The 16505-nt window shown below is 40.2% G+C and overlaps 1 protein-coding gene across 1 annotated transcript in view; it reads right to left on the bottom strand.

Annotated features, from left to right (window-relative positions):
• Nucleotides 1-16505, bottom strand: part of RPS6KA2 (ribosomal protein S6 kinase A2) — a 148232-nt gene that overhangs the window by 51409 nt on the left and 80318 nt on the right. The window contains exons 6-8 of the mRNA XM_087718193.1: nucleotides 12276-12382; nucleotides 10129-10166; nucleotides 9144-9286 (exon numbers count right to left, since the gene is read on the bottom strand). Coding sequence (XP_087574319.1) covers nucleotides 9144-9286; nucleotides 10129-10166; nucleotides 12276-12382 — 288 coding nt within the window. The remainder of the gene's footprint in view (nucleotides 1-9143; nucleotides 9287-10128; nucleotides 10167-12275; nucleotides 12383-16505) is intronic.

The following is a 16505-nucleotide window of genomic DNA, read 5'->3' as shown; positions in this document are numbered from 1 at the left end:
TCGTATTCCTCTCGGAGCAATGGACTTGTGACCTTGGTCTGATGGGTAATCAGATCATACCCCTGTCATGGTCAGACCACTGCCTACTGAGGCTTGACTTCCGAAGACCAAACCCCCACTGTAGGGAGGAGGAACCGACCAAGTGTTTCCGCCCCAGGCAACTTATGGACCCTTTGAGGTTCCAGACGGAGCTTGGGGTTATTCCTGATACTCTCGCCCACAGTCCGGTAGAGACTCTGGTTGCTGCCTGGCATTCGGCAGCATCGGAGACCCTCGACCGGATTGCGCCACTACGGCCCCTCCGAGGCGGCGGATCCCGGAGGCCTCCTTGGTTCACCGAGGAGCTCCGGGAGAGGAAGTGCCGGAGGAGACGCCTAGAGCACCTGTGGAGGTCCGATAAATCCGAATCGAACCGAGCACTCTTAACAACCTGCACCAAGGATTACATCAGGGCACTTAGGGCAGGAAAGAGATCTTATATTGCCACCTTGGTTGCGTCCGCCGAGTCCCGTCCAGCCGCCCGGTTTAGGATAACCCGTTCCCTCTTAAATAAGAGGGATACGGGGGACCCCTTGCAGGGTAGGGCTGAAGACTATGCCCAGTTCTTGGCGGACAAAGTTGCTCGGTTTCGGTCGGATTTGGACTCCTCCTTTGCAGAGCCAGCCGAGACACGAGAGGACGATTTGGTAGACCATCGCTGGGTTGAGTTTCAGGATGTTACCCCCGGGGACGTGGACAAGGCCATGAGGGCTGTGAGTGCCTCCACCTGTGTACTGGACCCGTGTCCCTCCTGGCTGGTTGCTGACAGCAGGGAGGTGACACGGGGCTGGATCCAAGCGGTTATTACCGCCTCGCTTCGGGAGGGGCACTTCCCCGCCGCACTTAAAACGGCAGTGGTGAGACCCCTCCTGAAGAAACCATCTTTGGATCCAGCCGTACTTAACAACTACCGTCCAGTCTCCAACCTCCCCTTTATTGGGAAGGTTGTTGAGAAGGTGGTGGCCTACCAGCTCCAGCAGTCCTTGGAGGAAGCCGACTACCTGGACCCCTTCAAGTCCGGCTTCAGACCTGGTTACAGCACAGAAACCGCTTTGGTCGCATTGACCGATGATCTCTGGAGAGCCAGGGATGGAGGCCACGCCTCCATCTTGGTTCTCCTTGACCTCTCGGCGGCTTTCGATACCATCGACCATGGTATCCTTCTGCGACGACTGCGGGAGGTGGGGGTGGGAGGCACTGTTTTGCAGTGGTTCTCCTCCTACCTCTCGGACAGGTCGCAGTCGGTGTTGGTCGGGGGACAGAGATCGACCATGAGGCCCCTAACATATGGGGTGCCGCAGGGGTTGGTCCTGTCCCCCGTACTATTTAACATCTACATGAAACCGCTGGGCGAGATCATTCGGAGGCACGGGATAAGATACCACCAATATGCGGACGATACGCAGCTGTATATGTCCGCCCCGTGCCAACTCAATGAAGCGGTGGACGTGATGAACCAGGGTCTCGAGGCCGTCAGGGACTGGATGAGGGCTAACAAGCTTGTACTCAACCCAGAAAAGACCGAGTGGCTGTTGTGTTTCCCTCCCAAAAATTTGGTTAATGTTCCATTGCTCAGGCTGGGGGGCCAAATTTTACACCCCTCAGACAGGGTTCGCAACTTGGGAGTCCTCCTGGATCCACAGCTGACCTTTGATTACCACCTGTCGGCTGTGACCAGGGGGGCATTTGCCCAGGTCCGCCTGGTGCGCCAGTTGCGACCCTACCTGAATCGGGAGGCTCTCACAACAGTCACTCGCGCCCTCGTGACCTCTAGGCTGGAATACTGCAACGTGCTCTACATGGGGCTGCCCTTGAAGAGCATCCGGCGGCTTCAGCTAGTCCAGAATCCGGCCCCGCGAGTGATTGTGGGTGCACCTCGGTTCACCCACATAACACCTATCCTCCGCGAGCTGCACTGGCTACCTGTTGATCTCCGTGTGCGCTTCAAGGTGCTTCTTACTACCTACAAAACCCTCCATGGTAGTGGATCTGCGTACTTGGGAGACCGCCTCCTGCCAATCACCTCCTCTCGACCCATAAGATCTCACAGATTAGGCCTCCTCCGAGTGCCATCTGCCAGCCAGTGCCGGCTGGCAACTACGTGGAGGAGAGCCTTTTCAGTAGCAGCTCCGACCCTCTGGAACGATCTCCCCGTGGAGATTCGTACCCTCACCACCCTTCAGACCTTCCGCACAGCCCTCAAGATCTGGCTATCCCGCCAGGCCTGGGGGTAAAGACCATAATCCGCCCCCACCCGAATGTTGTATGAATGTTGCTTGATTTTAATTATATATTGTGTTTTTTATGTTATTGTATGTCTTCCCCTCCCATACAAGTTGTTAGCCGCCCTGAGTCCCCTCAGGGAAAAGGGCGGCCTATAAATAAAAAAAAAGAAAGAAAAGAAAGATTGTTCCTGACAAGGTTTGTTCCTCTTTTCCTTTTGGCCCTAAGACTCATCACCCATCTTTTAGACATTTCCCCCCCTTAAAATCAGTTTAAGCATATCAATGGAATGCTAACATCTGTTCTACTTTGATTAAAACAAATTATAATTAGATACTAAATCTAATTTAAGTAGCTCAGAGTACATCTTTCAGTTCCATTTCAGTAAATGAAAGCAATAAAAGAGAAACTACATTCCCCAAGGAACAGTAATTCTAGATTTGCGCTGATAGGTAATTTAAAAAAGCAGAACCAGAATGATGGCAAGAAGAACTATACTAATTTTAAAAGCACTCTCATTTTTTCTGTTTGAACTTTAAAAAGTCATTTATCTGACATAACAAGTGGCCTGAATCCATTGTTTTAACTGTTTATGCTTCAAATTTATGGGCCCATTCAGACAGAGTGGGACACCTTTATTTGTAATGAAATTGACCAATAAAGAATTTCTATTCTATTCTATTCTATTCCATTCCATTCCATTCCACTCCACACACTCACTCTCACATATACATACACATTGTTCTTCTTTTCTTCTGTTTCTCATTTTTATTGTTTTCCTTTTTTATTTTGGGTCTTTCCTTTTTAATTGTAATGCTGAATAAAATTATTATTATTAAAAAAAAAGAAAACCTCAACATTGTTTTGGGATTTTTTTTCTTAAAAGGATATGTACCTTCCACAAAATTGTAGGATTTGTCAACACTTAACATAGTGAAAGCCAATTGTTGGGGAGGGAAAGAGAGGGAGCAATGATTTTTGTTTTTTAGCAGGATGATGAAAATGACATTTCGTTCAACATGCAAGATGTATCTGCCTACATATAGTAATAGGAATTAACTGAGAAATATTTGCTAAAATGATTCTAGCTACTTTTGCATAATATTACTATGCAAAATATTTGTCAATTTTTAAAGTTTAACTTACATTATATAGATTAAACCCATGTAGGGAAAAAAGCATCATGACAGAGACTATGAAATCCATATGTGACCTAATTTTATGGATATAAAAACACAAGCCTATATATCAATAGCAGATTAAGAACAGATTTTCTAAATACAACCCATATGTAGACCAAATAGACCTGAAAAATAAATGTTATCAGCGAAATCCCCAAAGTTTGCTGAGGTACAAAATATGGAAAAGAGGGGGGCGGGAGAGAAGAAAATAAACAGCTCAACAAAATCTAACCATGTATAGTAGTTATAGAAATCTGAATGTCATTAGGGGAATAATATGAAATACACATGTACTGTGTACTATAATAGCCTATTGTATGTCTATTGGTATAGGCCAGGGGTGTCAAACTCAAGGCCAAGGGGTCAGATCTGACATGCAGGATACTTAGATCTGGCTCATGGGGCCACCCTGGAAGCAGCAAAGGCCCGGCCAGCAGAAATGGAACTTGGGAGGACCCTGCACAACCCTCGCAAGCTTCATGCACAACCTTCACAAGCTCCATTTTTGCTTGGAGAGGGTTGCAGGAGGCCATTGCAGCCAAAAATGGGCTTGGGAGCCTGTTTTCACTGGCAGATTGCTCAGGCCACCATAGGCATCCCTGACACAAGTGACGTTGAGCTTGCCATGTCCACATCCACTTCGGTCCCCTGAGTCAAACACAGCTCTGATGCGGCCCTCCATGAAACTGAGTTTGAAACCCCTGCTACAGACTAATCATCGATCTTTTCAGAAGAACAAGGTGGAGAAGAAAAAAAATATGGAGAGAAAAGAGAAAAGAGAAAGAGAGTTTCTTTGTCAAGGAAAAATAAGAGAGATAACACAAGCTGTGGTGGTGCAGTGGTTAGAATGAGGTACTGCAGGCTAACTCTGCCAAACTGCCAGAAGTTTGATTCTCACCGTTGACTCAGACTTACATCCTTTTAAATGAGGACCCAGATTGTTGGGGCCAATATTCTGACTCTGTAAACTGCATAGAGGGGGCTATAAAGCTCTACGAAGCAGTATATAAGTGCTATCTCCCACATTTCTATATGTAAGAAAAAAGAATATGCAATAGTCTACAACCCTGAGGAATGTAAAGGACAGTATCAGTAGAAAAAAAGCTCCAGTGAGAATCAAAGCCAAGCCCAGATCTTGAAATAGTACAAGCAATACCAAGCTCTAATAAGAAAGCCAGGTCAGATTCTGGACATGCTAGTACAAGGGAAAGGTAGAACTGATGTTTTTCTTCAGCACTTGATTGCCTTTTGCTCAAAGCTTTATGCAGAACAGTCTAGCCCTACACGGTTGGTATGATCAAAGATGCAAGAGCAGTGTGGATTTCAGGACGCTGTCTTCCAAATACCTAAACCTGGCTCTAGAAAGAGAACAATGCACTAGGGAGAAGTTTCTCAAAGACTTGGATTTCTGGATTAGTCCAGAAGTGCACCACTAGGTTCCAGGTGGGTGCGATCCAAAAGGCAGAAGAACTTCGCTTTTTCTTGTTGGTTCTGAGAACAGACCTCTCCCGTCTCCCAGGGTTTTGTCTGCTCTTAGGAGGGCAAATTCATCTGAGGAGATGGTGACACGTCTCATTAAAAGCTGAAAGCCATACCACTAAATATTATTATATTTCAGTCCTTTCCCTATTCTACCTTGTGATTAACAGGAGTTGAATTCTAACATTTCTGAAAGGTAACAGCTCATGGCAGGAAGGGGAGGAGGTGATGACTGTGTTATTTAGGCACATAAAACAGGGTCAGGTTTCAATTGCATGACTGCAGACATTTTTTTTTGCCTTTAAAAAAAAAACATGCCTACTAGGCATTTCAGGTAGGCCTGGTTAAAAAGCAGACCTTGCAGAATACATTATTGTGGTACAATTTATTAAAAGAATCTTGAAAGTCAATGCAAGTTTCTATCTCCTCTTTTATATTAAACACAATAAAGATGAGTTTCTTTCTCATGCTTCCTTCTATCTTTAGATTGCAAACTTCTTGACTAACTTCCTGATTAAATGGCTTGTTGCTCGTATCAGCTTTAAATTCCTTTACAATCTCTTCTTGTAGATACCCTTGGCTTGAGCTAAAACCTTCTTCATGTGAGAGTAGGAAAACAATGCCTCTTAAGGATGAATCTGTCTGTTTGTGTCACATTTCTGGCATTTCCTGTAGTTCCGAAATAATATAGACATAATGGTTGCAGTTTCTATAATCTGGCATCAGATGCTGTCTGACATTGTCTAAGGTTACTTCCATAAAAAGAAGCCAACTATTGTTTGAGGCTGTAGATGTTGCCTTGAATAATGGCTCCATCACAATTCAGAGGATGAAACAGAATGAATGAAGTTTTTACAGGGAGAGGGGCCTAAATGCATAAATTATACACTTCCCAGCAGAGTCCTGAAAGGCTTTTCAAGATGTGCACAACAGAGAGGTATTAATGAAAAGAAGTTTCTAGGCATTATGGCCTTTTAATCAAATGTTCATTAAGACTTCATGAGGATGCTTTATTATGACTCCCCCACTTTAAAAAATTGGGGTAGGGGATAAAAATGCTATTAAATGGCTACTATAACTGATAGGAACTTGTGAATGCTGAGAAGTAGGCTATTTCTGGTTAAACACTTATGATTGAATAAGTGCTATTGAATATATATTCCATAGTGATTCTTAGGTTGGACAATGTTTTCCTAGTCCATTAATGCCAACTAACAGTGATTCTTCAGCATTTTGTGCAGTAATGTTTTTCAGTTTAATATAATGATATGAGAAGAAAGACCGCATTACCTTCTGCGTGAAAATCCATGTAATATAGTATTAGGTATAATCCCAGAAAAATATAATAAAGGAAATTTGTATTTAATATTGCATTTTTGATGACAGCAAAAATTGTATTTGCACAGTATTGTAAAAAGGAGGAGACACTGAGAGAAGAAGATGTAATTGAAAAAAAAAAAAGATTGTTCAGAAATAGGTAGACTGACATTAAAGATAAAAGAGAAGGAAAATACAGAATATTTCCAAATATGGGATTTGTTATATAAATGGTTAGATAATAGAAGTAGAAATTAGGATCTTGGAAAACTTTATTATGTAAGCAACTGACTCAGACAATACACTGTTCACAAAGCACTTATATATGTTAATGGAAAATATATAAATAAACTATATAAAAAAGAAAATCCATGTAATCTATCACCAAACTAAACTCTGGTCATAAACACACCCTCCTTTGGCTGGCTTCAGCCTCAGAAACAGAGGACATAGTCTCACAATGAAAACAGAAATTTTAAAAATGATCAATTCATGGAGAACTGAACCATTTTCAGCCACAACAGGCTCTAAGTGGCCCCAAGCTACATCCAGTTGCTCCCTAACACCTTTGCCTTCCAAGTGGTCTCTTTTCTCCTTCTTCTGATAAGGTTCCAATGTCTTATTTCTTCCCTAAATACATGCATTTCCAGTTCTTCTTTCAGAAACTTTCGGTTTCTGAATGACTGGTTAGCCACTTCATAATCCTTAAAAGACCAATCTCTGGCAATTTAATTTCCCTCTCTTTCGACCACTCTTTAAAAAAAATTAATTCAACTGTCCATAAAATAAAGCTCTCCTGTCTCCTAGCAACAGCAGGCTAGGGATGGGGATGCTGCACTTCCCTAATGAGCCATAGCTGTGGCAGAAGCCAACATGCTAGTGCTCTCCTACTCCAAATTGGATTAGATATTTTAAAAAAAAAGAGAGAGAGAAAATATACAGCTTTGGAAGTGCGTAAACCCTCCACAAAAGAGGGCAGAGTGGAAAAATTGCAGAAAAAACTCAGTCACAGTTACAGAAAGTTGAGAACTCGGAAACAGTGATTTGATAAGAAAATGGAAAGTTTTGCAGTCAATTCCATGGCAAAAGAATTAGTATCAAGATGGGCAGGTCAGGGAGAACCAGGGTGCAAAGGTCTGTAAGAACAGATTAGGAACAATTTTCATCTCTAAAACAGGCACATCACGCTGAACTATGAAAGCTGACCTTATTATTTATGTCACCATCAAAGCTGACAACAAATATAACATAGAAAAACACAAAAAACATAGTGCAAGATCAGATGATGTGGAGGGAGGTGTCCCATAGAATTGCCAAGAGTAAAACCCAACTGAATGGATATCATCATCATCATCATCATCATCATCATCATCATCATCATCATCATCATCATCATCATCATCATCATCTACATACACATTCAGTTTTTTCCTAAATATTTCTTAAACAAGGTTAACACAATATGCAGACCAGAGGGGTGTTCAGCAGGTTCTGACCAGTTCTGGAGAACTGGTAACAGAAATTTTGGTAGTTTGGAGAACCGGTAAATACCATCTCTGACTGGCCCCACCCCATCTATTTTCTGTCTCCTGAGTCCCAGCTGATCGGAAGGAAATGGGGATTTTGCAGTATCCTTCCCCTGGAGTGAGGAGGGAATGGAGATGTTACAATATCCTTCCCTGGCGATGCCCATCAAGCTGCACCACGCCCACCAAGCCACGCCCACAGAACTGGTAGTAAAAAAAAATTGAATCCCACCACTGGTGCAAACCCAGCTTAAGATTTACTCTGTATCAGCATTCGGCCTTGTGTGACATATCAAGTGTCTCAATGAAACCTGTCTAGGGCAAAGAAGAAAAGTACTGGAACTGGAATTAAAAGGAAAATAAAAGGCTGGGAAAAACCCAGGGCATAAAATCTTATTTAATATATTATCTAAATTAATGAACAAACATTTTGCTTTGGCAATAGCTAGTTGCCAAGATGGTCAAATGACAGAAATGAAAACCTTAACAGTCTGACTTGTACAACTTCCTACATACTACTTTTATCACCAATGAATTACAATACTGGTGATTTCTTGATGAGAAGCTTCAGTAGATGCATGCTGATAGTTCATTGATTACTTCTACCTAAAGATATAGACTTCTTCCATGCAAAATTAAATACGAAAGCAACAAAATTCAGGAAGAAACTACAAAAAACCCTACAAAGGTTGATGGCAGCTTTTCATCCAGAATAAAGAATGCCCATAGTGCCCTTGGAGACAGCAGTGGCTGGTACCTCCCAAACTACCCACACAACTGTGAAAAACTGTACAAATTATGCAGTCTGCTAGTTAAATTACATCAATTGTATGATTATGGACTGAAAAGTCATGAATATCTGGACTGCAGGAGCTATAAGGGCTGAAATCACATTTTAGGACAAAAGAGGATTGATGTTAACACAATACAGGAAATGGCTCTAAACATCTGCAGTCAATTTTTACTCCACATTTATATTTAGATACGGATATCCAGTTTGCAGTTTTTCATGAAACAGACTCTGGATTTAATCCTGAATGCTTTCACTTGAAGAATAATAATCCCTAGGGTGTGGAAAAGATTCTACTTAAGACTTTGCCTCTTACAGTAAGCCATACTGAGCTAGAAGAACAAATATCCTGATCATTTTTTTTAGAATTTAATAGGACTGAAGCCAGAATTAGTCATTCTCAAACATACAATCATTGGAATCAATGGATCTAAACAAAGTTTTGAGCTAATCCACAGTGGTGATAACATTGAGAGGAGTCACGTAAATGCAAAAAATTCCAAAACTCATAAATATGCTCTTCACAATAAGCTTACATTCTCGTACTGATGTGTCAGTTACCGAATTGCAAAAAAGTTCTCCCCTTACCATTAGGACACCAAAGGACCACCAATCTGCACTTTGGGTGTGCCCTCGCCGGTTGACCACTTCTGGAGCCATGTATTCTATCGTCCCACAAAACGAATAAGCTCTCTTGTCATGGTCAATGGCTTCCTTGCTCAGGCCAAAATCTTAAAAAAATGAATATATACTATTAGTTATATTGAATATTCCAAACAAAGTGTAGGTAGTCCTCAATTTACAACCCCAACTGAGCCTAACATTTCTATTGCTAAGCAAAACAATTGTTAAGTGAGCTTTGTCTCATTTTACGATTTCTTTTTGGCCACAGTTGTTAAGTGAACCACTATAGTGGTTAAGTTAGTAACATGGTTGTTATGTCAATCTTGCTTCCCTATTGCCTTTGCTTGTCAGAAGGTTGCAAAAGGTGATCACATGATCCTGGGACACTGTAATAAATACATGTCCGTTGCCAAGCATCCAAATTTTGATCATGTGACCATGGGGATGCTGCAATGGTGGAACTGTGAAAAACAGACATAAGTCATTTTTTTGGGTGCCATTGCAACTTTGAACTGTCACTAAACAAATGTAAGTCAAGGACCACCTTTATTAGTGCACCAAAAGTACATCTATCCATAGCTATTTCTTTCTTGCAGTTTTGAATTTCAACTCACATCAGTCTGATATATTCCCAGGACTAAAGACTGACAATGTCTACTTAAGCAAATAGCTCTCTTGAACCTGCACACTTATCTGGTCGCAGAAGTAAAGTTCCAAGTTAATCAGATGAATATTTACTATTCACGATTTCAGAATGTTGTTGGGCACATTGTTATCATGGCTGCTTCACTCTGCTAGGAGTGCTAAAATTAAAGCAGCAATGAGGTGTCCTTCATAATGAGCCTGAGGTCCTGATGGCAACCCAAAAGTGCTAGGCGCTCTGTCATCAAGCTGATGTACTGTATGATAGATAATGCAAATACCAGCTGCTATAGAAAGGTGACCTTACCTGTAATCTTAATGTGCCCTTCTTCATCTAGAAGAATGCTAGAAGACAACGTAATGAAAAGTTAGTATATTAAACCAAAGCAGATGCCTAGAACTGTAACTTGTAATTTGAACAATGACAAACAATATTCTTGATTTTCCTCTCCTCCTCCTATGTGTAGTGATGCATTCTTCAAATTTGTTTATATTCATCCTTTAAGAATGAAATTAAGAAGAGATACATCACATAATTCCCCCATCTCAAGATTTGTTGCTTGAAATAAGACTGCCTGAAAAAGAAAACGACACTGTCTCTTTTTTAGGTAGAGTTATCTTTTGTCATGAAAAGTAACTTAAAAGGAAGTCATCTTCTATAAAATTTTGGCAGGCTGATAAGAGACTGTCATTGCACACAAATGAATAACCAATACTAACAGTTGTCGCTACTATTATTTAATAAATACTATTTTATCCTTTATGTGTTGCCTTTTGACAAATCTTGCTTCCTTGAATAATGGTTGTATACCAGTTGCACCACTTGCTTCTTAATAATACTATATTTAAGAATACAATCCAGTTCTGTGATTCCTTGATCTATAGATAATTCAGAGAACACCAACAGCAATTAATCCTTCTATAAAAAAGAGACGTGACTGTACATTGTTTTTTTCTTTCTAACACTTATCAACGCTTTGGTTTTTTGTTTTTTTTTTGCAAAAAGAGGCAGTGATGTTGTCCTTGATAATTTAAATGATGCTCAGGGAATGGAAAAGTAGCATATTCTGAAAAATTAAAAGTATTTACTTGAAATTAGTCAGCATGGACAGGAAATTGAGACAAAAGTATGGTTTATTTCAAATAGGGGAAGAACATAGTGAGCTTTCTGTCTAGAGTGGTGTGGTGCTCTTGCCTCACAATCAGGAGGCTGTGAGTTCAATCCTGGGTTGAGGTAGATATTTCTCTTTCTAGGCATAATAAGAATAAATCTGTTGAACAAAATTCCGCACTGGCAACAGGAAGGGCATCCGACAGTAAACACTCTGCTAGCACCATTCAATTGACCAAACTCCACCCTTCAAGGGATTATGGGATCATTAAAAGAAGAAGAATAGTGAGCTTTCTATCCTGGACAGATTCATCTTACAACAAGAGAGTAGTATGAGTGCTGAGGATAATGACTTTTAATGGAATGTATTTCTTAAGATCAGAACAATTAACAATATGCTCATGCCACATACCTCCCTTAGACCAATAAGATCGCACAGGATGGGCCTTCTCCAGGTGCCTTCAGCGGGACAATGCCAGCTGGCGACACCTAGGAGTAGGGCCTTCTCTGTTGCCGCTCAGGCCCTATGGAATGAGCTGCCCCCAGAGATCTGGGCCCTACCCACTCTCATGGCCTTCCGCAAAGCTATTAAAACCTGGCTTTCCCGGCAGGCCTGGGGCTGTTGACCTCTTGACTGAGGTCCAGCCCCCCTTTGATTGGGTGTATGTTGTGCTTCTTCTTAACTTTGTTGTGTCCTATCGTTTTAAAATTCTTTTTTAATATTTTCATTTCTGTAAGCCGCCTGGAGTCCTTCAGGATTGGGCGGCCTAGAAATTCAATAAATGAAATGAAATGAAATGTTTTTACAGGCAATTTTTTTTTTAAAAAAAAAGCATTTTCAGAATCTTCCCCTGAAATAATTCCCTCTAGATGAGATATATTGAACATTTAGACTCCTAAAGCAAATATCCCAGTTGAGCTTCCATGGGCTTCAGTAATTTCTTTCTCATCATCTATCTTACTCTTGACCAGATGCTGCAATATATTTATTTTCTTGACAGTATGTGAAACATCTTACTTGACTAAGAAGTATTACGTATGTTAGAAGCCTACCAATCATTTATAAATACTTCCATGTTCTTTCGCGTTTGTTCTTAATACACTAAAAATACAATTTGCAGTAGAGATAATTATCTTTCATGCAGCACAGGCTGGAGATGTCAGATCATCAGAGTGGGTGTGGCATATATATTTTTGCTTCTCTGGGGTAATTCTGCCTGTTCATTTTGGATTAGACAATTTAGGAGATAGAATGATTATTAGATCTTATATAATTTCATGTACATTTTGTGACTATAACAAAATGACTTTATTTAAACTATTGTGTTTCTGTAATAACTTACTTTTCTGGTTTCAAATCTCTGTATATAATACCCAGACCATGAAGATGATCTAAAGCCAAGGCCAGCTCAGCTAAATAGAACTTAACATCTTCTTCTGTAAACATTACCTGGAAATGAGAAAATATCAAAGAGTGCATAATATACAGGAGCTAGATTCAGTCATATTTAAAGGGAATCATTAAAGTCAATGTAATTTAGAATGGTCATAGCTTAGGATCAAGGCTAACTTTAGATTAACCCTATGGATTTTTTTAAAGGAACAATGACAAACCATAACTTCCGCAAATAGAACAGAAGCAATTTAGAATTAGAAGGAATTAAATTAGGTGGAGGGTCCATAGTAAAGTTAACAAGAAATAAAAAATGAAATAGATGTGGTATCTACTGATAAAGCTGGACAAATTTCTGCCTGAAACTGTGGACAGCTACTACCAGTCATTGTTGACAACATTAGGCTAAATGGAATGATCTTAAAACCATTTAGAGCGGATCCAAAGGTGCTTTTTCAAGAGACAACTGGACAAGAAAGTCCAGTTGCCTCTTGAAAAGCACATTTGACACAACTATGACCTGGATGACTGAGAATTTCCATAAACATTTAAGATGACCTTGTCTTATGTAGCACAATTGGGTATTGCACCCTGTTTCATACACAAAAATAAAAATGCCAATTCTCATATAACTGACTGCATTATGCCCCTTTTAAAGCTTACTCAATATTGTTAATATATACAGTAATAGTTTTAAAGTCTGAGAAAACAAAAGCCAAGTAGATTTGATTCTGTTTTCTCCAAGCCAGCAGAAATCAGTTTTTCAAAACATGATTGGCAAAATGTCCTTTAAAATAAATCAATGTGGTTAACCGTTCACAAGATTGCATTTGCTATGATTCCAATTTTTGAAAAAAATATATAAGGGAAGTTGTTTAAATACTGATAAAAAGCAGAAAAAGTATCAAGACACCATGATGAAGAAGTCATCATTTTCTTTCAAAATAAACATGCAGTTTGCCCTCTCCAAGAGCTTAGTGGTTTATTTTCCAGGATTTCAATTATCTGTGATTAATCCTTATGTTATACCAAAAAGCAGAGACATCACCCTGCCAACAAAAGTGTGTACAGTCAAGGCTATGGTTTTACCAATTGCAATATATGGCTGTGAAGATTGGACCATAAGAAAGGCTGAGCGCCAAAGAATTTGAACTATGGTGCTGGAGAAGACTCCTGCGAGTCCCTTGGACTACAAGGTGATCAAACTGGTCAGTCCTAGAGATGATCAACCCTGACTGCTCTTTAGAAGGCCAGATCCTGAAGATGAAATTCAAATACTTTGACCACCTAATGAGAAGGAAGGATTCACTGGAGGAGAGGAAAGATTGAGGGCAAAAAAAGAAGGAAATGACAGAGAATGAGTGGCTGGATAGAGTCACAGAAGCAGTGAGCGTGAGCTTAAATGGACTCCAGAGGATGGTAAAGGACAGAAAGGCCTGGAGGAACATTGTCCATGGGGTCACAATGGGTTGGACACGACTTCACAACGAACAACAACAAATCCTTATGTCACAACAAAAAGGAACAAGAAGCAGCCAGCAAGCACCAAGTGAAAAGAATATTCTGTTTAGATTTCATCATGCTAATTATGAACTTTGTATCCTCTGCTTTTTTTAATAGAAAAATAAAGTTGATAGGGTGCATTTAAGGAATAACTACAGGATGACTGTGTCTTATTCTTTGATGATCTCAGTTGCAGGCAGTTCTACTGTGATCAAAGAAAAGGCGCCCGGGAAGAGACTTTTAAAGTCCACCTTTTCAAAGATAATGACAACACCCATTTGGTATTGGCACAGCTGCTTAGAAAGCAATAAGAACTGAGTAATCATTGTGGTTTACCCAGACGTTTTCTACAACTGTGATATTTGGGCTGTTGTGTTCCAAATGTCGATCCGTCTGTATTTGAAGGTCCCTCAAAATCTTCATGATCTCATTTTTGACAACTTTTTCCACTTTATGTTCCATGACTATTCGAATACAGGTAAATCGTATTTTTATATTATGACCAATGGATTAATTTAGCAACTCAGTCTAGTTTTGTAATCAGTATGCACGATTTTGCTGCACTCACATATTAAATTATTGTTGCTGTTATTATTTGTGGTAATACAGTGGTAAGTGAATAGCAACAGCCTTGATATATACTGGTGGATTTACATCTCCCCTCCCCTCAGGATAAGGAAAAGTCACTAGAAGCAGTTTGAGTGGCTACTAACCACCTGTGGCTGAAAGCTCAAGTGGACAACTACTTCATCTAGAGTGCTATAGTAGCCTAGCATGTGGCACACAGTCACTAAAACATCACTTTCCAGTACATGGGAAAACTAAAACTCTTTCCCATGAAATATTCTCACAAGCCAGAATTTAGACAGCATAGAAAGAATGCCATGAAATCAATAGAAAAAGGATGTTTGGACAGAAAGAAAGGTCAGATATGACTTATCTGTGTATTCTAAATTACAGGTACAATTTACCAACATTCATTCAGAGACTGTTTCAAGTTACAATGGTGCTGAAAAATGTAATTTATGATCAGTCCTCACATTTACAAAGCCCTGCAGAGTCCCCATGGTCACATGATAAAAATTCAGATGCTTTTCAACTGTAAACAGTAACAGAGTTGGAAGGAACAGTGGAGATCATCTAGTTCAATTCCCTGCTCATGCAGGAGACCTGTACTAGGGATTCAAACTGCCAAACTTCTGATCGACAAGCTCAGTGTCTTAGCCACCCATGTAGTTATGACAGTTGCAGTGTCATATGGTCATGAGATCACCATTTGTGACCTTCCCAGCTGGTTTTCAACAAGCAAAATCAATGGGAGAAGCTTCATGACTGCAACTTAATGATCATGGTAATTCACTTAATGACCACAATAAAAAAGGTTGTAAAATTGACTGCCACTCACTGAATAACCACCTCACTTAATCACAAAGTTCTGACCCTAATTGTAGTTGTAACTTGAGGACTACTGGTAGAAATTAAGATACAAAAATAACCACCAAATAGCTAAAACATAGTAAATAGACAGAAAGGGAAGCAGCAGAGGTAGAATAAATATCATGTCTAAAACACAAATATAATATTCCTGAAAATTAAGCCCAGCTGAATTCTATGGTGTTTATTTTTGATTTATATAGAATTGCATTCTGAACATTATGTTTCAAAAAGAATAACTTCTCTATTTTGCTCGGTGGAACAAATAATGTTTTTCTAACACAAGCTAAATGTAAAACTAAATGTAAAATATTAGATTGGTATCCTCATCAGTAAATTGTGGATGTTCAATTATTCATATTCCTTTGTACATTGCATTCAAAAGCTGCTTTGCAATGTGGGAATATGTAAAACACTACTTTTTGAACTGTTAAAAAGACATACATTGTTTTCAAGGTTCACTCAGCCATCCAGCAGCTGCTGTAGTCTGTCTCTCTATGCATGTGCATGTAAGAATACAACTTTGCATGCACATTGGAAGAGAGAGAGAGAGAGAGAGGGAGGGAGGGAGGGAGGGAGGGAGGGAGGGAGGGAGGGAGAGAGAGAGAGAGAGAGAGAGAGAGAGAGAGAGAGAGAGAGAGAGAGAGAGAGAGAGAGAAACAGCTTCTACAACAGCCCTATCACTTTTGCAAATGGCATGGATGCTTGAACAAGAGGAAAAAAGAGGTGCTTCTGCATGTTGAGAGGTGTCTCTTTCGAATACTTTGCAAAGCCCTATGGATTATGACATACTAAAAAGAGCAGGAGGAGAAAAGGGAGAAGAGAAGCACGGGCATTTTTGCTAATGGCACATGGCAAGGTATATTTCAAGAGAAAATGTGTTTGGATGCTAGAAGAAGTACATGGTTATGATTGATGGCTAGTCACTTCCAAGAAATCAAGTGAATGCCATCTCTGTTGCCAGGAAATGGTTAGCAGAAGGCCTTCCTCCTCCTCTTCCCAGCTGTTCTATTATTCTTCAGATGGTGTTTTAATCACTATTCACATTCTGGAATGGCTGGCCAAGTTTTTCTGAGTCTTTATAGTGTGTCGTACCCAAGGCTGATAGAAACGAGAAGAGTGGGGAATGTATTCTGGATGACATAAGCAAAATTTGACACAGCAATCAATTCCTTATAATCTTAGCCTGCTACGGTATTTTACTAGCTACTTTTACAACTTTTTGATGGTCCTCATCTCTTGG

Source organism: Thamnophis sirtalis, unplaced genomic scaffold, assembly GCF_051295495.1.
Source record: "Thamnophis sirtalis isolate CommonGarterSnake01/CBP01778 unplaced genomic scaffold, rThaSir2_p1.2 scaffold_6, whole genome shotgun sequence".
NCBI classification, from domain to species: Eukaryota; Metazoa; Chordata; class Lepidosauria; order Squamata; family Natricidae; genus Thamnophis; species Thamnophis sirtalis.
The sequence above is the reverse complement of the archived record's forward strand: the minus strand, read 5'-3'. Positions and strand labels throughout refer to the sequence as shown.